A 27,454-nucleotide genomic window follows, 5' to 3' on the forward strand; every position below is an offset into this window, starting at 1 on the left:
GGCAACCAATCAAAACAACATGAAGAACAACAATAACTGCCAAACTCGGCAATCCACAAAGCACAACAGAATGTGCAAATCAAACCTTGAACAAAACATGAGCCTCCAAAAAGCCCAAGAACCAAACTAGAAATGCAACCATGCGACATCAACACAACATCATACCAACATGACCAACCAACAAGTGAGATGCAAACTTGCAACTGCGCCCTAACACCAAGTTTCGGGTGGGAAGCTCAGAAACAACGATTACTCGTTTTAGTGAAGACTTCACAGAACCTTTTTATGTTTCTTTCCTTCTCTTAGGAGCGAGAGAACATCAGCCTAATGCAAGGAATCGAAGTAATCACGGAATTCGCCAAGTTTTTTATTATGACAAACACGAGCGGTTCTGGAGGATATTTTGCCGTTAGGTATTTAAGTATGCCTTCATTCACATTAGCAATTTAACCCGCCCATACATTATCGTGTTTATATGTATATATACATTAATCTTTTTCGTTAAAAACTTGCAAGATTTGTAACTAAAATAACTTCTTGTTGTGCCGTTACTTACCAACCTTCCCCCGGGGCGAATTAGTTTTTAACGCATCTCTCATATACACCATGCATTAACATAGAAAGTAGCGTCAATGATATACAGTTTAATTAGATCATTTCGAATATGAAGTTCGCAATATACGTCATATGCTGTTACGTATTCATTACGTCATGTATTGCGTCATCGCACCGAAATGAGGTAAGATAAAGATATTTTTACGTTTTAAAACCGGCATACGGTAATTTCCGCTTTATCAGCAAACTAGACCAAGTACCTCACAAACGTATCCGCGGTCCACGACTACAGTATGGTTGAAAATTATTTAAAAGCCAGAGTAATATATCCGTTAATTAGTTAGCAAAAGAATAGATTTCATAGATTACTTTGTAAGAACTCCATTAAACCGTAAGCATCTCAATCCAAAGTTTAGTTGTGTTGTTTTACAATCTAACAAGAATACAGTCTCATATTAAGGCTTATCTTCCAGAAACGATTGAGAGAAATTATCGAGATCAGCGAACGTATGAACTACACTGTTGATCCTGCGACCCTGACCCCTGCTCAAGTAAAACTGTTGTTCAAGGTAAGATCCTTACAACATATATGCTTACGTCATATTCTGTAATGTCAACCCTGTGACGTCATGACACCGTATGATGTCACATTATGACATAAATTCAGTCATAAAGTTTTATGACGTCAATTGGTCTCATGACGTCATATGATGACGTATGTGCAATTTCTAATTGTCCGACAGTTAAACATATAATCGATAAATATATGAATAGTATTACCTCTTTCCAGATGAATTCGTTCTGTCAGTGTGAATGTTGTCGTGAATCGCCAGCGCCACAGTGTGACCGTGAAAATCCAGTTGATCTCGGAGAAAACTTTACTTGTCCGGAAAACTTCTGCACTGGGGAAGCGATGTGTCGTAATTATGATCAAAGCGAATGCGAGAAATCTTGTTTCTGTCTGTAAGTCCCTCGTGCTCACTGTCGAGTTATAACATGGGCGTTTTCTTATACACCAGATGCACATGGTGTATTCATACACCTCGTGCTCACTGTTTAGTTATAACATGGGTGTCTTCTGTACACCAGATACACATGGTGTATTCATACACCCCATGCTCACTGTCGAGTTATAACATGGGTGTCTTCTTATACACCAGACACACATGATGTATTCATACACCTCATGCTCACTGTCGAGTTATAACATGGGTGTCTTCTTATACACCAGATACACATGATGTACTCATACACCTCATGCTCACTGTCGAGTTATAACATGGGTATCTTCTTATACACAAAGACACACATGGTGTATTCATACACCTCATGCTTACTGTCGAGTTATAACATGGGTGTCTTCTGTACACCAGATACACATGGTGTATTCATACACCTCATGCTCACTGTGGGGTTATAACATGGGTGTCTTCTGTACACCAGATACACATGTTGTATTTATGCACCTCATGCTCACTGTCGAGTTATAACATGTGTGTCTTCTGTACACCAGATACACATGATGTATTCATATACCTCATGCTCACTGTTTAGTTGTAATACGGGTGTCTTCTAATACATCAGACACACATGGCTGGCCTTTTCATACACCTCATTCTAACTGTTGTGCTTGCAGGCGATGTGGGGGCTCTCTCCCTGATGACGACTACCGTTGCCGTAGCAACGTGACGTACTTAAGCCCAAGTTGCAACTGTAGTTCCCTTACCCACCTTGCCCCATGCGCGAAGGAAGAGTTCGACCCCCACCAAGTAGCTTGGCAATTACAACTCATGCTCACAAGGGAGAGATTACTTGAATGTACCCTGGCATGCTTCTGCGTGTGAGTTGGAACTTTTATGTTACCTTGTACTAACGTTTGTTTCGTCACAAACGCACCGTGACATGTAGTAGTGTGAGGTAGGATGGGTGTAGGGGCATTTTAACCCATCCTATTGTATTACTCTTTTATGCAGAGATTGTGACGTCGCAACCTTGTCACAAGTCATACAACGGGGGCCACCATTGTCAAACACTTGTGACGGAATAATTGTCATTCCGGATTATTGTAGAGAATGCGCGCCTTGTCCAACAGCCGAATCTCTCCGACTTGCGCAACAGGTACGTATAGAAACTTCAATATTTTAAAACATAAATTCATAAACTGTGAGTCGCGACACACTGTTGCGTTCTAAATTTTACCACAATTATGGCGACGCGCAATAAGTTGCATTTATATGAAATCGGATCTCCTGCACATGATACGATATTTTTCTTTTTCTTATAAAGTAAAGTGGAGAAAGACGGGGAACTTTTGGCACATAATATCCAAGTATCCTAGTCGTGTTTTAAATAAATAACAACGGTCCATGGGCGTCGTGGGGACATGGTTTTATAAACCCTTGATTTTAGTAGTTACTATCAAATAAGAGAGAAAATAAAATGAAAAAGTGTCCCATCTTTCCCCAATCCGACAACTTTGATATAAAAGATTTCGTGTATCACTAGTTCAAGTCTCTATATAGTTTTAAAATGTGTCGCAACGAAAACGTCTGAGAACTTGTTCTTTTTACACCTGGGTAATGGTCGGGTAAAGGGTTTGTCGTGGGTAAAGGGCGAGAACTGGTATAACAGACGTCGTTAATACGTTTTTGTATCACTGGTTGAAGTCTTATACAGTTTTAAAGTGTGACGTCTGAGAAACTGTTCTTTTTACTGTATGTCTTGGGTAAAGGGCGGAGTGAAAGACGGGTTAGAAGTAAACAAGTAGTTTTTACACCCAAGTTACAATACAAGTTACACGCATTCAAATATTTGCTGCATAAACCATTCCAATCGAGTACTAAATCTCTAACGTTTGGGTTTTGGCCTACTGCAATACCCTATAGTGTATGCAGATTAACATACTATAGCGTCTTTAGATTCTCCCGATCCTATGTACAAAACACCAACAAGTAAAATTATAAAAGTTTAAGTATTCTGTGTCAAGTATAACAAAGTACTTACAATTCACAGCATTTAAACCTCATTCGAATCTCACAAGCAAGCTACAGCAAGAAGTAAACTTCATGGAAAACATTTTGTTTAAACTAATTTAACCAGGGTTGGATTTCAATTGAAACCCACCAGAACGATGTTCCAGATGCTTAATAAATATTTTAAGTTTACTGGACGGCGTTCCAGTAGTTGCAATATACTTTAAATCCAGATTACATTGAGTTTCATTGCTTTTTTATCTGAATTAACCTGTTGTTTCGGAAGCTCTTGGGTTTTAGAATCCAGTTTTGTTAATTTTGATTTACGATATTTGGTGAAACTAACTCTTGTATCGACAACCCGCTAACAATGACTTTCGAACGTTTGTGATTGTTTCGCATTCTAAAACTTGATTGTTTTGTATAAGAATGCAAACACAACCAGTTTAATTATGTTGTATTCCTTACATGTCTGCGTAAATACACGACCCGTACAATGGGGAGTCGGCTTTAGAAGTTTAATATAAAGATTGGATCATTATGGAAAAACAAAACCCTCCAAAAACGTTTCTACAATATTTAGTAAACTTGGTCTTTATTAAACCTTGAAATTGTAACAAAGGTTATACGGCTATACAAACTGGCCGTGATTATGTAATAAGTGCTGACATGCGCACGATGGTAAAGTGTAAAAAACAATGTTTGGTTTGCGGGCGAGGTTTCTTCCACAGTAATTTGATCGACGAAAACAGGATAATTAGCCCGCTTTATTCGATTACTTTGCGAAAATGCTTTTATGTCGGTGTGCTTGGTTTGTCGTAACTGTGTTTAATATCGAGTTTAGTAAACACGGATACAACGAGAATATTTATTTATCTGGGTACATACTCGTAGCAAAAAAACGTTGGGACGACGAAAACAAGGGGATAAAATTTTACTACATCTCAGCAAACAGGATTTCAAATACTGTGTTTGGTTTGTCTTGGTTCTTGTTTAATATCCCGATACAGTACCAGGGATTGTGGCAAACTCCACAGTCTCAGTCATCCTTAGTGCCAGCGAAGATTCACTTTGTAGCAGCTCGGCTTAAATTATTATTCAGTAACAAATTTACCATTATGTTGACGAGTTTTTGCATAAACCTTTGTCCCTTTGCAGTTATAATTATACCAGGCTTACCGTTTCACGCCCAATTAACGTCTTAATATAATTTCACTCGCAATTGCTTGAATCAGGTTTTCAACAACAAAACACAAACACGTAGCTTTCTTCATAGCACAACATAGAGTAGGATACAGCTATAGTATGACAACCACAACACGCTACAAGGCGCTACAAGGCGGCACATCCCGCTAGATAACTAGCTGACACTGACTGGGGCACAACGAACATTAAGCGTTTTTATAATTTCGCTGGATAATTGTGTTTTATTGCAGGTGAAACATTAAGTATATAGGAAATGTAATGACGTTTGGTGTTTGTATATAAAGTGTTAATACCAAAGCATGGATGCCGAAGATCAAACACAAGTAAGTTCACGGTGTTTGTGACGTACTATATGTGACGTCATTGCTGGTTTCGTAGGTAGATTTTTGAAGATGTGCCGTTTATTTATCCTCGACAGTCGTTATAACACGGATGTTCTGTTTCATACACTACGTGTATATTACTTTGTGGTTGATTATTTTTTTGGATATTTTTCTTTCGTGGCGGATTTGGTCAGTCCATCAGTGACCACTGGTTTGTAGCAATTGTCGTCAAGTGTCTTGCCCAAGGACACATACGCCCACATTGATAGCAGCGTCTAGCCTTGGATTTATTACCTATGGAATAGAGGTGACACCCAAATCCCTATGCCACGACGCCGGTTTAATAATTCTCTGTCCCGGAACGTTTTTTAACTGGTCTGTATTTAATAGACCTTACGCGTTGGGTTTGTTCCGACTTATTGCACATGCGCAATAGCACAATCACGATACCGCATTTTCGGAGTTTGAATTGATTTCCAGTAGAAAATATTTTATTTCCTTAAAGGCTGGGTATTCCCCTGCACCAGTACAAGTATTAGTTGTATATTTACGAATCAAGTTAGATAATAGTAACCAGTTTTTTTCATGCCGAAAAGACTGTTTTATTATAATACCCTAATTATTCCACTTGCATGAAGCATGGAAAAGTTCATTGAATGTTACCTCCGTTTTGGTTGTCTAATATTAATATACAAGTGTGATCTCGTGTGCCCCCTTGTGTACCACCATTGAGTGCCCCCTGTGTCGTGTGCCCCTTTGGTCGTGGGCCCTCTTTGTGTGCACTCTGCTCCCTTCGCCGCATCTACTATTCGTCGTATTCTCTCATTCGCTGTATGTCCCCTTTCTGTGGCTTTTCATCGTGTGCCCCCATTTGTTGTGTGCCCCCATTTGCCGTGTGCCTACTCCGTATGTCCCCTTCGTGGCCCCTTTCGTCGTGTGCACCTTTGGTATGCCCCTTCATGCGCTACTTTCTCCGTGTGCCCCCTTGACTTTGTTGCCCTTTCGCTGTGGGTTCCCTTCGTAGCCCTCTTTATCTCCCCTTTGGTGTGTCCCCTTTTCGTCATGTGGCCCATTCGTGCGCGGCTGCTTGTGCCCGCTTTGTTGTGCGCCCCCGTAGTGCGTCCCCACACATGCTTCTGCGTGTGCCCTAGTGTGTGTCTCTACGTGTGTAGCCTGTCTGTTTCCCAGTGAGTGTGTGGCCTTTTTGTGTGGTTTGCCCATGACTCGGGGTTCTCCGGTGCGCTGACTATTTGATAAATAATCCTTGGCGTTGGCGTTAATACTTTGGAATATATTAAGGGTCGTAGAAAAAGAGATGGAAATCCGGGAACATCCAGGTTGGTGAAGATTACTCGATTTTCTGCAACCAGCAGTGATGTGTTAGAGGGAAGCAACGAAGGCGGGATAAATGAACAAAGAGGTTCACAGAGACAAGTGAGTGAATAAGATATTTGTATCCGCTGCGTTTCGTAGAATAGTTAACAAAGACTCCATGGAATACTCCACATGGTGTGCACCAGTACTGGTATAAGATTTTGATGTTTCGTTAGTATGCTCCCTTAATAGACACTATTCCACGTAGTTTCCCCTTGTAGGAAAACGATAAGCAGCATGAATACAATATGATAGGCAACATGGAATGTTATGGGTGTAAGTACTAATGACGATTACTTAACAACAGTTTTAAATTGGTATTGTGAAATTTAGTTTTGTCTACTGTCTGCAAACCAAGTTTAAAATTTAATTTCAGTTGCCTTTTAACATATACTACTAATATATCAGGACATATTTTAAAGCAATAGTGAAGTATACAATATATTCTAACTTAATTATTCCACCCAGCATGAAGTAGTGGAAAGCTCTCATGACAATCTTCCATCAAGCAACGATGACACCAGCCATCCTTCAATAAGTGAACCTCAACCTACTGTTTCTTCACAAGATGTGTCCATACCTGCTCCTAACTCCACCCAGGTGAATTACAATCTTCATTCATTGGATGTTAACTCTGTTTTGGTTGTCTATCATTATATAAGTGTGATCTTGTGAACTTTTCTGTTGCTTAGCTTCACTAAACAAGTTGCATTCTTCTACTTAAGGTTAGCCCAGTCTCTCTCCCCCCTGCAACAAATGATCAGCAGCGACCTGTGACGATAAACAACCCAGAAGATGTTCATTTTCACCAGCAAACACAAAATGAACTCCATCTTCACCAGCAAACACATAATTTGCATTACCACCACCACCACTATCATCAGCAAACAGTGCAAAACATTTCACAGAATGTAAACATGCAACAGCATCCGCAACAACAGAATTTACAACAACAACAGATGCTGTCATACCAACAACAACAACAACAACAACATCAGCAACCACAACATGAGCCACAATATGTACAACAACAACAACAACAACCAATCAACCCAAATGAAGTTGACCATCTCCCATCCACAACTGTTAATGCTCAAGCTTGTGGTGAGTTATGTAACATAAGGTGAACACACTTTATGTTTTAACCAATTATTGAAAAAACACAACTCCTCTGTCTTGTCATCTTTGATGCTACAACACATTGGTTTTTATTGTAAAGAATAATGTTGTCAGAAATGCATTTGTTTTATTGACGTGTATTTGCATTGAAAAATCTTTTTAATTTGAATTAAACATTTATTTTAACAGTAGAAAAATACCTTGTAGTTTAAACTTTCATTATTAAGTGGTGCCTCACTTAACCAAAGTTTTGTTGTTTCTGCAGTTGACAAATTTAAAGTGCAGTCACGAAAAAATACATAAGAAGTTCGTGGAGAAGCCCTCTTGCCAGCTGGAGTTTTAGTTCCAGGTCGTATCACCAAGCCTGTTCCACTCCTAATAACCCTGGTCCGACAAATATTAGATGATGAATGGAAGCTACATAGAAACCAACGTGAGGACTTGCAACGTATGTACACACCAGAAGGTTCTATACAGATTGAGGAACTGTTTGATGTCGCAAAACAAGTGGCAAAACAAGAAGCAGATAAGAAGTGTAATACACCTGAAGCAAAGGCCAAGCATGTATTAAAGTACGGCAACATTGTTTGTGTAGTTGGACTACCTGGGGTTGGTAAGAGCACTCTTTTAAAGATGCTGATCAACTGTATTGATGTAGATAAATCAGTCAAACCAGATACACAGTTTTTGTTACATGTCTCACTGAAGAATTTTAACCCAAAGAAGAAAGTTTCTCTGTTGGAATTTCTTTTATATGGCAATTTGAGTGAGTGGAATCATTCTGATGAAGAGAACAAAGCTTTGGTTCATTTCCTGTACAACAATCCAAATGTTGTTATTTTAATTGATGGATGGGATGAACTGTATACAAAACAAGCCAACAAAAAGCTCCATGCATGTCAACTAGATAGCAAGCAAATCCCAGAGGTCTTTGTCAAGAACTTGTTGATGGGCAATCTTCTACCTTATGCTGCGAAAGTTATTACATCAAGACCAGGTCAGTTTTACGAGCTTCACCCTGATTATCGACAAGGTTTGGTTTCTGAGGTGCGTGGTATTGGTAAACCTGCAAAAAAAGATCTTACTAAACAGATCTGTGGTGAAGCCGGTCTTGAAAATGTGGAGAAGCTATTGGCAGAACGTCCAAACTTGGATGCTTTGTGTTCAATTCCAGTCCATTGTATTCAGATTGTGGCTTGTCTCCATTCAAGCGTGTCATTGGGTCGGGAGATCAACTCAATGACTGATGTGTTCATTCATACCCTTACCAACTACAAAGCTTCAGATCACGTAAGAACAAATATGTCAGAACGGGCAATTGGACAAGAATTGGTTAAACTTGCTCACCTTGCATACAAAGGGCTTGCTGAAAGAAAGCTGGTGTTTCAGCAATCCGACTTTGAAGAAGTGGGAATCAACGAACAAACTGTCGATATGTTCCTGCACACCTATGTTGAGAAGTCCCATCATTTAAAAATGAGAATCTTGGAAGGAAAGAAACGAAGTTTCTTCACCCATCTCACCTGGCACGAGTTTTTTGCAGCAGGGCATCTAATGTTGTTCATTGCACAAGAAGAATTCCGAAGATGTATGGACACTTTTAAAGATCCCCATTGGGTTGTAGTCACCAGATTTTTATTTGGTATTTGTAACTCCACTTCATATGAAGACCTGAAAGTGATTTTCCCATCTTGGATGATTAAAGATTACAAAGAGAAGAAGAATATTCTTAAGTCTTTAATTACACTTGAAGATCGAGATGATATAAGTGAAGAAGTGATCAGATTGTCAGGTTGGGTGCATGAAGCCAACGATTCAGAAATGTCACAAAAGTTTAAAGAGTGCATGCCACAGCTTATTAAGATGAAGGCTCCTAGTTATCCAACAGAAGCCTCTGATGTTGCGTTCGCATTCAACACCTTCACAACTCCTCACAACCTGAACCTCACTATGCTTAGTTCAGATAATTCTTCAGGTGAAACTTTGCTTCGAGGATTGCATGGAAGTCAAACAAAGGTAAAATTGAAAACTTGTTTTATTGAATACAGTATAGGTGATGTAACATTAGTAGGTTTACTAGGTTAGGTGGTGAAATCCCATTATGTTCGTAACGTAAATCATCAAGCGATGATGATGGGAGACTTATGTACATGATGCCCAATATTTCTAAAAACAAAATATATGCAGGTTTGGGTGATACCACGAATTAGTAGTATCATTTCTTCAATGAATGACAACAATTTAAAAAATATAAAAATATATAATAAAACACACAAGGAGTTATTTAACAATTCGCACAACAGGTGTAATTTTACAAATTCACAAACACACAGGGTAAGACGAGACAGTTTATACTCATTGTTAAACTGGATTATTAATAATATTATGAATACATCTAAATACCACGAAATAATATTAAACGCTTCAAAAATCAAGTTTAAGAGTATTGTGTATTGTAACACTGTTTATGGGCACAAGCCATTTCTCATAAATTATCTCCAAGTGTAACTTACTGAATTTCGAATATACTTTCACAAAATTTCATTGCCTTTACTATGTTTTAGCGAGCATTCCAAATTAGCACCTTACTTTTTTGGCATTTTTACCTATTCAAAATCTACTGTTTTGATTTAACATATTTTTTTCATATTTTAAAACAGTAATCAGCTTTAACGCGCGTTTGATAAAGTTGTGATTTACTGTCGAATAACTCTGTAACATTTGCTTTTGATTATCATTAAATGGGGGCCCTTAAAATAAAAATTAAAAAAGTCCCATTTGAAAAAGTGTCCCTGGCCCCACCCTACTATATATATACACACATGAATGTTTTTATGTAAGTAATATTTGTACACAATTGTAGAAACTGTTGTAGAAAAAAATTGTTGTAGAAAATGTACACAATTGTAGACTACATCCCTGCTTTATTGCCACCCAATGTTGTGGTTAGTTGTGTAAAAAGCATGTCATGCACCGTGTCATGCTTGTGACATGCTAAACCTCAAATAGAGTCAGAAATAAATGTATCACCGTTTGTCATTCAATCCCCACAATTATTCGGTTTCTGATTAATTGTATTTTTATAATTTCCACAATCAGAACTTAGTCAATGTTTCAACTTTAACCTTTTGCTTGCTGTCCTCCTTGGTTCCAATTTTCCCACATTCCTCTCCTCAAGTGGTAGTCTATGATGTGCTTATAATGTTGTGTTGCAAATTGCTATTCATTTAAATGTTTTAAACTCATTATTTATTTTATTTAGATATAGTTTTATGAAAATAAATAATTCAAAACAATTTCCCTGTAACGACCTTTATAATAATCAACATAAATATGTTGTTTCTATTTTAGATCAAAGCTTTAAATCACTGGGATGTGCCGATGACAGATTCAACGACACAAGCCCTTCTTCCTCATCTTGATGTGATGGATAAGCTTGACTCGGATGAGGAAAAACTTTCTTTAAAAAATCGTTTCATCTTACATGAAGCTGTTGAACGACTAACAAACCCACAAGTTTGTGTGTTTAATTTTTAGAAGTGGAATGTTATTTAATCTCGCTCCTATACCTTATTAAATGAAGAGAGTTAGAAATGTCTCCGAGTAAAGACAACCAAGACAATACGCTCATAGGTGCCAAGTTTTGCTTTATTCTTGGGGTGGCCGGCCATGGTAACGTTAAAACGTTTGATGTAATAATCATTATGGCTACATATATGACGTCAATTATGTAAAACAGGGCAGATTGATGCTTTCATTATGGGCAATGCAAACGTAAACTAAATGCAGGTGTTTTACGTTCATGATAGGTTTAGGTAGCTGGGTTTTATTAAAAAGTTCACATTGGGTTAGGCGCATACCTAATTTAACTAAATTATCACTTGTTTTCTCCCAATCAAAACGGTTTAATGGTATTTACATTATTATTAATATTATTACTTTTCCATTATCTGTAATGTTTAAAGTAGTGGCTTCTGTATTATCTGTAATGTTTAAAGTAGTGACTTCTGTATTATCTGTAATGTTTAAAGTAGTGGCTTCTGTATTATCTGTAATGTTTAAAGTAGTGACTTCTGTATTATCTGTAATGTTTAAAGTAGTGGCTTCTGTATTATCTGTAATGTTTAGCAGAAAAGGCCAACCTTATAAAAACCATATATGCCACTACTACAACTTACAACTGTTTGCCTTTATAATATCTATCTATCTTGGTATCTATGGCGGTTCCACAAACACATTTTACCTTGGAGGAGCCTGGCACAGGGAATGGTCCGAATCGTCCGATTGTTGACAACATCTGATCAGGAAAAACACTTTATTTATATATAATATTTTGTTTCTATGATTCCCTAATTTTATTTACACTCATGATATCAATATATTTGGTTTTATCATATCTGACACTCGAGTTTTAATTGCTTCAACTATTTAGGGTTTGACAGTGAATCGCATCAAAGGTGATCGATGGTCAAAATATTGGTACCTGTATATACATCAACCAGATGATGATGTAATGCAAATCTTACAACTTCCACTTGGAAAAGTAAGAACCATAAAAATATTCAGTTAGATTATCAAACCTGTAATACATTACACAACACAAACTTAAACTCATGGCACATACCTTCTACAAACTCTTGGTTTAATAGCGATTATAACACAGATTTAATGTGCTGCTGGCCACATTCATTTTTATCATTATGTTAATGTTTCAACATACATTTTTTGGTGCCAGTGAAGATGCCAGTCCTCCACTAATACCTTATCAAGGGCCTAACCTAAGAAAGAATTCTTTACTGGATTTAACAGTTTATTATTAATTGTTAAAGAGCACCCCACTTCCATTTACATAGTCAAGATAAAAGCATCATGTACAAGCTATATACGAACTATTTATAATAAATAAGTATTTTCACAGAAAAACTTAAAACACAGTAAAACAAGCATCCGAAATTTCTCATATATCATTATACCAATGTTACAGAATCATTCGGAAGTATTATCACGACTTTATAAAACACGAGTCAAACCCGATTACTTTTAAAACAGTATGTTAAATAACAACAGTATTTTTTGAAGGGGTAAAAAAAAGTGTAATAGTAAGCTGCTAATTTTAAATGCTCGCTCTTTTTCATGTTTACATGGCAAAGAAACTAGCTCAGCCGAATAATTTCGGTAGGTTAACTACAACTTGCAAAATACTCTTAATGTAAATATATTTTGTGTCCCATCTGCCCCCACATTGTAGTCGCGTAGGTTTTTATCACCAAACTTTAAATGGTTTGCCTTTAATTCAACAATTTGTGCCTCAGAGGGTATTCAAATATAATATACTGGTATAATAACAATATAATATATGGAAAATATATTCGAAATTCAGTCAATTGCACTTAGAGATTTAAAAAAAACTATAGCAGTCGTGTAGAGCAAGGAAAAGAATGTTTAAACTTGATTTTAAAAGCTTTTGATTTTGGAAATTTCAGGCAATATGTGCATAAGTGTCCCATCTTCTTCCAACCTACTATATATACTTTTAAAACGGTATTTTTTGCTGATTTCAGTCCTAATTTAAAACATATTGACCACTGCCTATTTTTCTCATGTTTATATCTCAGTTTTTATTACAAATTTATTGGTAACTCATAAGCACACAAGGATAAAAAATGGTGCAAAAAGTTCCTGTCTGAGTGCGATGCGGTGTCACGGCACCAGTCACATAAATAAAAGACTTAAATGTACTTTCCAGGTGTTGGGGTAATGGGCCAAATCTGGCCTAGATCCCCAGGTCTTGACAAGGGTCTCATCCATAAAAAACTATGTTACTAGATTGGTTATTCAAACTTATCTCTGTAATGACCTTTATATTAACCAACAGAAAAATGTTTCTATCTTAGATCAAAGGATTAAATATTAAAGATGTGCGGATGACATATTCAACGACACAAGCCCTTCTTCCTCATCTTGATGTGATGGATAAGCTTGACTTGGATGAGGAGAAACTTTCTGTACGAAATCGCATCATCTTACATGAAGCTGTTGAACGACTAACAATTCCACAAGTTAGTGTGTTTAATTTTTATCTTAAAAGTGAAATGTTATTTAATATTGCTTCTATTTTATCAACTCGTTGTTAGTTAGCTATTGCAGTGCTCTTCAACTTCAACAATTTAGCCACTTTCCTACAGTTTTTTCATATGAATTCTATATCTTGCATCACTGGTAATTGAGAAACATCATGAGTTTTATGTTGAAGCAATCAGGGGTGCATGAGATCGTCACAACAACTTTACGGGTTCACCAACCCAAAAAGGTTGAGGAGCACTGAGCCATTGTATATACCACAATTGATGTTATAGTAGTGGTTCACAAACTTCCTGTACTTGCTTAGCTAAACAATCTCGACACGTACCACTTAGTTAAAATAATGATGTTTGTTCCTCTAGCCTTTTGCAATTAAAGTAGCACCGCTTTATATTTATGTTTCCTCAGACAAGCAGAATATTTGTTACGAATTGGTAGGAATCACTTGTGGATTCATTGCATCATTATAGCGATTATTAACCTGTCAAATAATTGCGACATAATAGCAATTCACACTGTGGCGAGTAATTTGTTCATTATTTAGCCACAGGAACTTTATAACTGGTTTGAATGTGTGCTTTTTCATGTTTGCGATCAAGTAAAGGATAAGTGTACTGTGAGTGGGAAAAGGTTGCAGAGCACTGACATAGGGGATGAAATAGCAAACATTGTTTTAAATATTTAAACTATATCGGCAAATTACAATAAGGTGCTCGTGTACCACCTGGAATGCCCCGCGTACCAATGGTTGGGAAACAGTGTGTTATGACATCATAAATAGTTTTACATTGAGAAGTATGACATCATAGTAAGACATGCACCTCCAACTTCATTTGTCACAAAGTAACATCTATAATGTTTACATAAAAACAAACATGAATGACATGGTACCCAATACATCTGTTTTTTTCTATTTGACACTCTATTATTTGTTGTAATTGTTCCAACTATTTAGGGTTTGACAGTGAATGGCATCAATGGTGATCGATGGTCAAAGGATTGGAAAGTGTATAAAGATCAACCAGATGATGATGTAATGCAAATCTTACAACTTCCACCTGGAAAAGTAAGAACCACGTAAATATTCAGTTAGATTATCAAACGTGTATTGCAGATTATTATTTATCAATTAAACGTAAATTATGATCTGCATATGGTTTGGACACATGTGCTTTTACTGGATAGTAAACCTGACACTCTTAACTAAAACTTTGTCAATTTGATTTAAATTGATCATGTACTGCTATAAACAAGCACGGGTATGTAATTCCAACTCTTAAACTGATAAAAAATAAATTTCATCATTACAACTACCAGTGTTTGTTACATCATTGATGTAACTGTGATGTCATGTTTGAATCGTTGCTTTGCGCATTTTACTTATTTAGGTAAACGATGATGAGTTTAAACTTTTTCAAATAAGTGAAGTTGACATGAATTATTAGCTACACAAATAATGGTAGTTCATTATGACAAGTTCACACACAAATTAACATGATTAAAATACCTCATCGCAGTGAAGCTGCTTCAAACTTTGAATAAAATTAATAAATCCGGCGCTGTGCCAAAGTGGTTAGCGCGCCTGCCTCAGAAGTAATGGTTTCGAGGCTCGGCGCTGCTACCATTGTGGACGTTTGTGTCCTTGGGCAAGACACTTAACGGCAATTGATCCAACCCAACGGTCACTAATGGGTTGTGCTATTATTAGCCATATATTTTCTTTGCTGCCCTCAGTTTTAATTCTCTCTCATTCCTCTGTTCAAGTGGTAGCTTGAACTATGATTTGCTTATGTTGTTGTGTTGCAAATTGCATTTCATTTAAACTTTCTCCATGTTTTTCTATTTAAATATAGTTTTATGAAAGTAAACAATTTAAACAATATCCCTGTAAAGACCTTTATATCAAGCAACATAAACATGTCGTTTCTATTTTAGATCAAAGGATTAAATATCAAAGATATGCGAATGACAGATCCAACGACACAAGCCCTTCTTCCTCATCTTGATCTGATGGATAAGCTTGATTTGGAATCTAGATCCACAGACATGAACCTGAACCTTTCCATGGAAGATATTTCCAAGAAAATAATGAATCGGCAAAACAAAGTATAAATATTGATTTTACAATATTATCTGTCAGTGTAGATACAGCTTGGTATATATGCACCACTGGATGAGAATGCTACGCACTGGTTCCCGGTGTCTTGTTCCCGGTGTAAGGTTGTTAACAAAATTACAGAGTGGTGAAAAAGTTACTGTACACCTATTAACTTATTTTTCAAGTATGGAATCCAGGAGGTAAATATGAATGACGATTATAAATGATGTTGAAAGTGACCCCCATTAGCATTGATACAGAAATAAAAAATGCTTTCATCTTATGTATATATATATAAAAAACTATAAGATAGAGTTTTTATGATTGACACTTATTTAGAAGCTGTTTTGTTTTTTTGAAACTTTGGTGGTAATGTCAGATCACATTTGAGCGTCTCTATGACTCTTTCGATAATCAAGTTTTGTTGGTATAGGTTTTAACTTTCGTTGTTATGTCGCTTTAACCAATCAGTGGTACATTGTATCTGTCATCTTTATCTCTTTTGTGCATCACAATCTGCATTGTTACAATATGAATGCACTTTGTTACATCTTGCTTACCCACGCTCCATTACAGCTTGGTGTCGTAACTTCAGCAATAGAAAGATGGCTTGAATAACAGTAACAACCACAAATAGTTTGTACGGCTACCATTATTTTATTGTACATGAGTTGGTGTGTATCATATTTATTCTAACTTTAACTAAACTGCTTAGATACAAATATGGATGGAGGGTCCTGCAGTCAAACATGTGAGACCATTGTTCCAATGTCTTCATAAAATATCAAAACTATGTCTTGATATGAAACATCTTACAAGTGAAGATAATCGTTTATTAGAAGAAGCAATTCAACGATTACATTCTCCACAGGTTTGTACATCCTTGTCTGGATGTATATGTACACTAAATAGGACTGCATGTAGGCTACACCATTGATAAAAAAATGATTTATAAATCTGTGTCAATATACTATTATATAAAACTTTTGATTGTCATATTATTCATGAAATAAAAATGTCTTTGTTGATGTAACAATATACTCTCTTAACAACAGTCATAAACTATCGTTTGTTTTTCAGGATTTTGTTTTGGAGAAGACAGCTAGATTTAATGATGATGGTTTTTGGCAGCAATGACGACATTTTTACTTTTTTTTTTCTTCAACCCTTGAACATGTTCTGAAAATTCGGATAATAAATATTATTGCGTATTTCAACAGTACAATTTCTTTCACCCCTTCCATAAAGTAACAAACTTCACTGTGCAGCATATTTGTTTATACCAACATAAGATATCAACGCACATCTATGATAGAAAACCATGAAACATCATGTGTGCAACAAAATATGTGTCTAATTATCAATGTGCACATGAACATTCTATTCACCCCTCTGCATTCACTCTTGCAAAATCTATTTACCCAGTTAAGAATACTGTTGTATATTAAGATCATAGTAACCACTGAGTTGTTCATTAAGTTTTAAAACTCATGAAAGAAATGATTTATTTTTATCTCCCCTCGATTCAACGTTTAACCATCCATTGTTTTGTTTGATGATGTCATAATCACCATTATCCCACATGATTATGTATCAACAATCACGTTGTGATGAAACAAAAATGACTTTGATTAATTTGCGCTCTCTCTTTTGTTGTTCTATGCGTTTAGTTTGTCTTTAATTACTTTTAACAGTTTGTTTTCATGTAGGATTATCAAACTATGTAGTTACGTACACGTTCCATTAGGCCTTTTTTTTATAAATCAACAACTGATCGTTTCATCTACTCCCGCTAAAGTTCAATTATTTTGATGATGTTTTGTGTATTTTTGGTAAAAGGTATAATGAATATTATGTTTGTAGCGTGTTAACCACTGATATTATATTCCCATGCTTACCGTATAATATTTCATATGAATTCCCTTGCGTTTAGATGTGTTTGTAGCAGCTTAATTACTTGCACCAATATTCTATTTTTAGGTTTGTGATTTTTTATAGATTCCCATTTTTCTCGCCTTAATCTTTGGTTTGTTTCATATAATCTTCCTAATTATTTTGGGTGCGATTTGTTGTTTGTGAGGTTTTACCCAGAATAAAACAATTAATATAAAATGAATGAATGGATGCAACTTATTATCCTCACGGGGCAACGACATCCTCACGGGGCAACGTGCCCGCTTACGAGTTACCACGTATTTAACTTATTTATCATCGCATAGCGGGGCAACGACAGTCGTTATAACACGGGTGTTCTGTTTCATACACCTCATGTCCGCTTACGGGTTACCACGTATGTAACTTATTTATCCTCGCATAGCGGGGCAACGACAGTCGTTATAACACGGGTGTTCTGTTTCATACACCTCATGCCCGCTTACGAGTTACCCCGTATGTAACTTATTTATCTTCGCATAGCGGGGCAACAACAGTCGTTATATAACACGGGTGTTATGTTTAATTTTTTAAAATTTAGAGAACCCATTAGTGACCACTGGGTTGGAGCAATAGCCGTTAAGTGGATTTTCTAAGGACACACACGCCCACAATGTTAGCAGCGAGTCTGGACCACGTTCATACAAGTTGGTTTTAATTGAAAACTTACACTTAATAAATACTATCTGTGGTAATTTTTTGTGAAAAAAATATTTAGTTTGGCCAAAAAAACGTTTTAAAAAGTGCCAAAAAGTTCGCTTATTGTTGCGTCACTCGCGGGTACTATGACGTAAATTACGTCACAATCTGTTCTAATCGACCGTCGACATAGCGTTTTCTGTTACTTTTAAATTAAGAAATAGGCGTAGGTATTGCCTTGGCCTGATTTTAGTTTAAAATTTATGTTTTTTTGTTTGTAAGTGTATTACAGTATTACACTATTTAAATTTGTCAGTTAACAATAATGTAAACGTGTCAGTGTGTGATGTATGGTCAGGTAGAAGTATTTCATCTGATGAAGTGACATAAGTGAAGATCCTAGTCCACTAGCAATAGATATTGAGCCTTTCCAGTTTGAACCTTTACTTCCAGCAAGTGTTGGGGAAGTAGACAGGCCAAGACCATGGAAAACAAGTGAAGCTGAGTAAATCAACAACACAATTTGGTCGGTTGACCAAGAATAGCATTTATTAAAAAATGTGACATTTAATAAGTCTGTTGGTTAAAGTGTTGCACTGTCTTTTTTCCTGAATTTGCTGAAATTTGTGTAAACACATTACATATATATGTGTTGCAAATATGATATTCTTGACTGAGACCCGAGCATGGAATACAAATTTAGTGAAATCAATTTACTCTTAATATAGTATTTATTGTTGGCCTTCATACCAAAAAGTTGGTCAATCACATGTTTATGTCGTTTATTTTGTTTAGAGTATAGTCTATGTCCTATGGGAAAAAAACGAAAAGAATTTGAAATTTGAACCCTAGAAAGTCACGAAAACTAATTCTCCACTAAGCTTGGCAGGCTATTTTGTGTGGTTATTCTATTCTATTCTGTATGGGTGAGGTCTATGAGGACCTGGGATTTAGGCCAGACTTGGCCCATTACCCCAACACCCTTGTACATCCGGAAGTGACGTGCTCGCGGTAGTGTTCTTGTTATCATGTTCCGACTCCAGTGTTCCGATCAAGTCCCGTTTTTTGTCCCGATTCTTGACCCGTATATATAGGACTCCATCTGCGGACTATTTCTGCGAACTCGTTCTCACACGATTCGCGAACATCATTCGAGAACTACACTCGTACTCACAACGTCACAACCGGACGCACTTCCACAGGAGGTTTATCCTCGTCTGGGCAGCGAGTCACCACATATATGCAACTTTGTGGGTAATTGTTTGTTTTTTCCTGTGTATGACTGTAATTTGGACAACCCATAAGTGACCGCTGGGTTGGAGCAATGTCCGTTAAGTGTCTTGCCCAAGGACACATACGCCGATCAGTATTAGTACCGCCGTCGAGCATCGAACCGGGGCCCTTCGGTTCTCGATGCAGACGCCTAAACCACTGAGCCACGACGCCGGACAATTGTGTGGTTATACACTGATCCCTAGGAAATAACTTTCAATAAGTTGCTAAAGTCATTTAAAGTATTGTTAATACCTTAAAAAAACGTTTTGATTTGCTTATCTATCAAAACTGCATCAATAAAACGTAAACCGCTGATAGGCCGGGTTTTCCCCATAAACGAAATATTGTATTGTGACGTCACAGTGCCGGCGAGGGACATTTTTCACAAATATGAAATTTGATTTTTTAAACGTTCATAACTTTTTAATTAAAGCAAATTTTCACAAACTGGCTGGTAATTTAGCATCAGTAAGCATAAAACTATATTCTGATGCAAAAAAACTGCGCAACCATGAGAACCGTGGGCCGGATTCTTTAAACCCGTATCCTCTGTGCACAAGGCGCTAACCACTGTGGCACAGCCGCTTAATTATGACGTAATAATATTATCCCGACGTATGTTTGCTAATGGTCAGCAGCGGGCTCAGATCATAAATATCATATATAATACATCTATGGTTCTGGGTAATTAAAAATACACGGTATATGATCGTAGTTACAACTAGGATGCAATGTTGGGAATCCTGTGTGACGACGTCATATTGTTTAACCGTATAAGGTATTGTTGGCAACTTGTATAAGGCGTTTAGCGGTGGATTATGTTTATAAGACGATGTTTTCTCGTTTATTGATTGACGTAACGTATTTTATATTTATCCCTTTAATTACAAAAACAAGGTTCATATTTAACTAAAATAATGAAGAGATCGGGATTAATGGTAAAACAACAGTGGTTATAACAACACGCTAAGGGTAAAATAAATAAAAGGCCATTTGGTTAAAAAGCGTAGCTGATCAACCTTGTAAGAAGCAACTTACATTGGGTTGCAAATATAAGTTTAAAACAATATTTATTTTATTTTCGTTTGGGGACAAACGTGTTTAAGTGGGGGGGAGTGTAATGATCTATATATTCGTTCTACTGTTAGTCTATTTACTTAATTATTTTTAGCCCGTTTTGTTAACCACAGCCAGTTTTATTTTATTTCAATGCCGAGATACAGCGCGCGTGGCGCATTCTTTCGTTTATTTTCGTCTTAAATTCCTGTGTTTTTCGATGATTGATTGATTGTTTTATTGCGTAAGGGCCGTTTCGTTTGCCACTTCTTTTTAGTCGGAATAAAGCAGTTGTTGGTTGGATCGTTATAACACCGGTGTTCTGTTTTATACACCTCGTGTCCGCTTACGAGTTACCACGTATGTAACTTATTTATCCTCGCATGGCGGGCCAACGACAGTCGTTATAACACGGGTGTTATGTTTCATACACCTCGTGCTCGCTTACAAGTTACCGCGTGTGTAACTTATCTATCTTCGCATGGTGGGGCAACGACAATCGTTATAATTAGAGGTTGACCGATATATTGGTGTACCGATATTATCAGCGGATATTTACGTTCTACCGATAATCAGTATCGGTAAAAAAGAGCCGATATTTCACCGATATATAAATGGTTCGTGCGGAGCGACGTGCGCCCTACTTGACCTTGACGCGTGTCGTAGTTTAACGTCCACGTGGTCGTAGCTTGACTTTGACGTGCTACGTAGTTTGACTTTGACGTGCGTCGTACTTCCGCCTTTACGTGCGCCCTACTTGACCTTGACGTGCGTCCTAGTTTAACGTCCACGTACGTCGTAATTTGACCTTTGCGTGCGTCGTAGTTTAACCTTCTCGTGCATCGTAGTTTAACCTTCTCGTGCATCGTAGTTTAGCCTTTACGTGCGTCGTAGTTTAACGTCCACGTACGTCGTAGTATGACCTTTACGTGCGTCGTAGTTTAGCCTTTACGAGCGTCGTAGTTTGACCTTCACGTACATCGTAGTTTAGCCTTCTCGTGCATCGTAGTTTAGCCTTCACGTGTATCTAGGTTTAGCCGTTACGAGCGTACTAGTTTAACGTCCACGTGCGTCGTAGTTTAGCCTTTACGTGCGTCGTAGTTTGACCTTAACGTGCTTCGTAGTTTGAACTTTACGTGCGACTTAGTTTAGCCTTTACGTGCATCGTAGTTTAGCCTTCACGCGTCGTAGTTTGACTTTTACGTTCGTCTTAGTTTGAACTTTACGTGCATCGTAGTTTAGCCTTAACTCGTCGTAGTTTGACCTTTACGTGCGACTTAGTTTGTCCTTTACGTGCGTCTTAGTTTGACCTTTACGTGCGTCTTAGTTTAACCTTCTCGTGCATCGTAGTATAGCCTTTACGAGCGTCGTAGTTTGACCTTTACGTGCGTCTTAGTTTGACCTTTACGTGCGTCGTAACTTAGCCTTTACGAGCGTCCTAGTTTAACGTTCCCGTGCGTCGTAGTTTAGTCTTTACGTGCGTCGTAGTTTAACCTTCACGTGTATCGTAGTTTAGCCGTTACGAGCGTGCTAGTTTAACATCCACGTACGTCGTAGTTGACCTTTACGAGCGTCCTAATTGGTGATTGTGAATTGGCAGCCCTATGTTTACTTATGTACATGGCGCCCTCTATAACAGGCCTGGACACCGTCGGCGCCTCTCTCGAAACTGGAGGCGGATGGTTTTGCAGCGCTTGTATGAATTGTAGACAGTTTTGATGAGTTATTTGACGAATTATCGCATTAGATAGTGTTTGCTCGGAGTTTTAGCAGTTAGTACAGTATAAATGTTTTTGTTTTTTTATTTAGCTTGCATGTGTATAATTGGCCTCCAGTGTGAAGTCTTAACTGAAGCTATGTTTGTTTAAGTCACACAAGCGTTTTAGCAAAACTTTCCTAACTATAAATATTCTCTGAACTACAAGACCTACCACTTCTCAGTTTATTTTTGAATTTAAGTAGACCGCTTGCTGTTCGAAATCCCTTTTTGGCATTTGTTTTTTTGTCACATAATCCTAATGACCTACAATATTGATCTCAAGGAGGGGCCTCTGTCCTGCTTTATCAAAAAGAACTTGAGAAATGATGTATTAGGTAGAATAGCAGGACAGATTGACACAGTCGAGGCAAAAGGCTAATCATAGTTAAAGATAACTTTTCCCTTCTTAAACTATTGAGTTGCACCAAGTCACATAAATTTAGAAATTGTCATTTGAGTTTATTTTTGGTTACATTGTAATTAAAAAAAACACATTTACATTTGTACAATAAAAAGATAAGTCAAATTAAAAAGAAATGCTATCCCTTTTGTGGTTTGTATATGCTGGTAAAGGTAATGTCAGTTTTAAAACAGGTTACATGTATAACAAAATGCTTGTATGCAAGTTATAGTGAGAAATCATGTGTATGGCTTGTTGTGCGACAGGTTGTACAAGTGGGTATGATGCAGGTGATAAAACACAAATTTTCTGTTTACCACATGTGACCAATAGAGGTCAAGATGGCTGCAGTCCCAGGAACAACATATTGTGTGTCCACAAAAGTTTGTTTCCAACCGCTTAAACAAATATTTCTTCCCTGCTCTCATAATTTCATTTGTAATTTTGTCATCATCCAGTCCAGGAAGATATATCCAGTGTACCTTTATTTGCCATCAAAATTTTAAAGGATTTTCATCATAAATGTTTTTATTTTGCCTTTATAATTATAATTTCTTCTTTGGCTGGACAGATGGCCAAGAATAGCACAGACAGTTTATTATCCTGTTAATGTTGTGGCAAGCCGTACATGCTTCTCACAGACTACAGAAATTCAAATGCAACTGCCTATTTAGTTGGTAAGCTTGGTATTCTGGTGGGGCACTTGTCGGTCATTCACTCATTGGATTTTTTTTCATCTTCAAGAGCATATGAAAGCTTTCCAGTACAAAAACACTGACCAGAATGACCAGAAGGACTGACCAGAAGGACTTGACATTCTTAGGTGAAATATGCAAACAATGGAATCAAGGCAAAGAAATGTGATCTGTCCAGCTGGCGTAATGTGTATGCAATATGCACCTTGATTGTTTCCTGTAACCCCTGTATAACAATGCTTGCATTTATCAATAATGCTGAGAGACTTTTTCCTGTGACAATGCGGAGAAACTTTGCCTTGCTGTTTAATGTTATTCTCGTGTGTAATGCTTCTTCTTGCATTTTGATTTCCCGCCATTTTTATAAGCCCTTCCAGTGTTGTATGGGCTGGCAGTTGGGCCTTGTAATGCCTTTGCAGTTCTCACTGTTATCTGTAGCGTGATGTCGTTTTGTCGAATAAACTGGGTTGTAACCTGGACTTGTCATAGAGTCACTGTCGCCTAACCTGGGTACGCAGGGTACAAAATAAGTACCCTGCTAAAATCAAGGTTACCCAGGAGTACCCTGAATTAATCGCATATACCATTAAATGTGGCAAATCTGCTTTACAAAATCAACGTGCTTCGGACTAACCAAGCCACGAACAAGCGCGCAGCTCTCGTATTATATATCGTAGTATTTCTACGTGTATATATGGTAGATTGTTACGTAATGTATAACCTTTTTTTACGTAATAGTAGGCGGTAGCCTTCACGTGCAATGTTAGCCTTCACGTGCAATGTAGTTTAGCCTTCACATGCGTCGCAGTTTAACCTTCACGAAGAGATACAAATTTTAAAACGGTATATATCTGCTAAATCAAGCAGTATTTCAACCACGTCACAAATGGCAGAATTTCTTCTCTGGTATGTACATTTCAAGTTTTTTTTTAAATTTGTAGTTTTGAAACACAGTGCAGCAGCAGAGCATGTATAATATAACTCCTGGCGATAGACCTTACTTAATCAAAAAAACTTATGATTGCATTAAGATTAACCTCATGGGTGCGATTGGAAAATCTTACACCGGCGGCCATTCGTTACTTAAACACAACTATAAATAACCAACTGTCTACTTTATACAAATAACATGCGTAAACTGAATAATAAATTAAACATTTATACTGTACTAACTGCTAAACCCACGAGCAAACACTATCTAATGCCATACTTCGTCAAATAACTCATTAAAACTGTCTACAATTCGTACAAGCGCTGCAAAAGCATCCGCCTCCAGTTTCGAGAGAGGCGCCGACGGTGTCCAGGCCTGTTATAGAGGGCGCCATGCTTATGTACAATCCACAGAAATAAAAAAGAATAGAACGCGCATCTCCAACGTCGGCAAAGGAGAGAGTACGATACACTCTCTCTCTTTTGCGGGTCGTTCCCGTTTACTATTGTAGTCGATGGATTCGAGGGCGTTTTATGTAGTTTTTCTTCATTTTTTGACTTGATTTAAAGTTATAGGGCAAAACAACTATTTTCTAATATACAAATATTTCTAACAAACTGTTTGCTTGAAGGTTTTTAATTAAAATTAATAAATAACCAAATTTCCTAAAAAGTGGTAAACTATAAGCGTTAACCTACCAAATAACTAAACTGGCCTAATAAACTTGAATAGTTGGTGTAGTTTTTAAAATAAACAGCTAAAAACTCCTAAAACTACCATGCGCCTATCTTTTACAATTACCCTGTTTACATGATCGGATTGGATTTGAATTCAATCCGACTTGATGTGACGTCACACGAATTTCAAATCCGATCCGCTAAAACGTCATATTTACATGGCGCGTTTCAATCGGATTGAAACTGAAATGGGGACCGAAGCGTTTGTAGTCGCCAGTTTTAATAGGTTTTCAGTATAGCTTGAAATATAACAATCAGCAGCCTTTAAGTGCATATGTGCTTTATTTTAATCTACTGAACTGGTTTATCTAAAATTCCAAAGTACTGTTATTTATGTCCTGACATACTTTAGATAGGTTTTTGCTATTAATTCAGACAATGCTGATCCTCTCATAAACATACTAAAACATATTGTGTTTCTGCTAGCTGAAGTTTTTTGGTCCTATGCTTTTAACAAGTATGACATGTGTCAAATGAATGGTTTTATTTGTTTAATTTATTGGTAGTAGGTACTGCAACAATAAATTATTAACAAAAGCAAAATATACAGAACAGTAAAGCCACATGTTAATCTGCACAAAACACAAGTTCCAGACATAAAAGTTTGGGTATCATACCCACATACTTTATACAGACAACCAAATACACTTTGACAAAGAAGTCAGAATGGCTTTTACATCACAAACACTGTTTTAATGATGATTTTGTATTAAATAAAGCAGCGTTTCTGTCGCATAATCGATCATAATAAAACATAAACATATTTGCTTGTTAAACCATCATCAGTAAAACTTCATTCTTTCTGTTTCACAAGATGTTGTTCTCGTGGTGTTGATGGTTCCTGAAATCAGTCACTCTACCATTTTGAATTCAATGCATAACTTTTGTTGTTCTTTTGCTGCCAAATGTGTTGAACAATCCTCCAAGACAATTCATAATAGAAAAAGTAGTTTGACTGTAAACTACTACTCTGATTATTGTGTTACTTGACTGGTACATGTACAAGCAAGTGCCCTTGCAAATAATGGTGGTCTATCTCCTCTATAGGGTAGTAAAATTTGAAGTACTGGTGAAGAATGCTCCCAACAATATTGTGGTACTATATTTAGGTATCGTTACAGATTAGGCAATACGCATGTGGTTGGAAAATTCTTCAGTAGCACAAATTTTGCTTGTAGACTATAAAAAGCTGGTTTTTACCTATTTCAAACAGCAAAATCTGCATTTGTCGGGTAAAATTTAATTAATTTGTCATGTTAATTCATGGGAATTTGTTGCCAGATGTACACGCACACTGCTACTATCATATTCCGTGCAAATACACTACGTTAACTGTATAACAAGTCCTAAACATCAACATTTCCGCTTGTTCAATCCAACTCGATCGCTAAATCCGACCGGTAAACCACTTGTCTGAGCGGATTGAGGATCGGTCGGCTTCAATCCGACTCGCCTTTTTCTCTTCGGCGAAAACGAGAGTAGCGGATCGATGAGTCGGATTCGAATCCGACTTAAACCGTCATGTAAACAGGGTAAATGAAGACGAAGGAAAATGGGGACGGAGTTGGTGGTCACGTGAATAGAAAAAAGAATATATCACGGTTTTGGGCAGTTGCGCGTTCTACTCTTTTTTATTTCTGTGGTACAATCACCAAAGAGATTTTAATAAGCGATAATAAACTGGAAACACTGAAAGCGAATTCTCGATTTTCAGGGTTTTAGTCATGCGCGAGGCGACACGACCCATACAATGGGGGAGTAGGAAGTTAATCTCTTGCGGTAGGCTGACTCTTTGCTCCTGTTTGTTTCTTTTGTTATGACGTCACATTGTGGTCATGGATAAATGGGTTGTTACGGAGCAAGTGTTAGAAATGAAAAAATAAAAGCAAAGATCTTGGTTACAGCAAAGTTAGTAGAGACGTTGGGTTGTAATTCAAAACATCAGTTTAGCGGAGAATTATAGATTAATATTTATACCTGTAACTCGCTCTGCCGTTCCAAATTTGATTTATTAACTTTTTGCTGTGGAAGTTAAAAAGTGAATAATCCTCCGGTACGTTTCCGATTAGGCATTTAGAAAGTATTAGACTGTTGGAGGTTGGTAGTTAGGAGTTCTTAGTTTGAGGTTTGTTGTTATACGGGTTATAGTACTTACGTTTAGCAGTTATCAGATAACGTAGGGGGAGAACTCCTTACTAGCACCATAACGTGTTTTGGTAAATAGGATATAGCCCCCACTGAATATACAGGATTGGTGGTTGGGTTAAATGACTCCATGTTGATCTGACTTCATATACAGGCT

The 27,454-nt window shown here is 37.1% G+C and overlaps 2 protein-coding genes and 1 long non-coding RNA gene across 17 annotated transcripts in view; all 3 read left to right on the forward strand.

Annotated features, from left to right (window-relative positions):
- Positions 1-587: 587 nt before the first annotated feature.
- On the forward strand, positions 588-3,820 carry LOC149729236 (uncharacterized). The gene is made up of 6 exons (XM_089887198.1): positions 588-739; positions 1,029-1,124; positions 1,346-1,518; positions 2,192-2,395; positions 2,529-2,673; positions 3,568-3,820. Exons 1-6 carry the CDS (start codon positions 665-667, stop codon positions 3,613-3,615), a joined length of 741 nt encoding a protein of 246 aa, XP_089743324.1. The 5' UTR covers positions 588-664; the 3' UTR covers positions 3,616-3,820.
- A 2,537-nt stretch (positions 3,821-6,357) lies between these two features.
- The window catches only part of LOC149729237 (uncharacterized), a 76,305-nt gene continuing 55,208 nt past the window's right edge, over positions 6,358-27,454 (forward strand). For 5 of the 15 annotated variants that reach the window (XM_089886328.1, XM_089886337.1, XM_089886329.1 and 2 more), the window contains exons 1-2: positions 6,557-6,706; positions 6,899-7,030. In XM_089886328.1, coding sequence (XP_089742454.1) covers positions 6,701-6,706; positions 6,899-7,030 — 138 coding nt within the window. In that variant the 5' untranslated portion in view covers positions 6,557-6,700. Of the gene's footprint in view, positions 6,491-6,555; positions 6,707-6,898; positions 7,031-7,850; positions 9,566-10,900; positions 11,066-11,981; positions 12,093-13,443; positions 13,609-14,585; positions 14,697-27,454 lie in introns of those variants that run through there. The other 10 variants (XM_089886326.1, XM_089886335.1, XM_089886333.1 and 7 more) reach the window with 7 other exon arrangements.
- LOC149729238 (uncharacterized) lies at positions 15,750-17,844 on the forward strand. Its single transcript, XR_016385823.1, has 2 exons — positions 15,750-16,599; positions 16,809-17,844. It is a non-coding gene; the product is annotated as an uncharacterized LOC149729238 (long non-coding RNA).

This window comes from Ciona robusta, chromosome 10 (genome assembly GCF_009617815.1).
Source record: "Ciona robusta chromosome 10, ASM961781v2".
Lineage (NCBI taxonomy): Eukaryota > Metazoa > Chordata > Ascidiacea > Phlebobranchia > Cionidae > Ciona > Ciona robusta.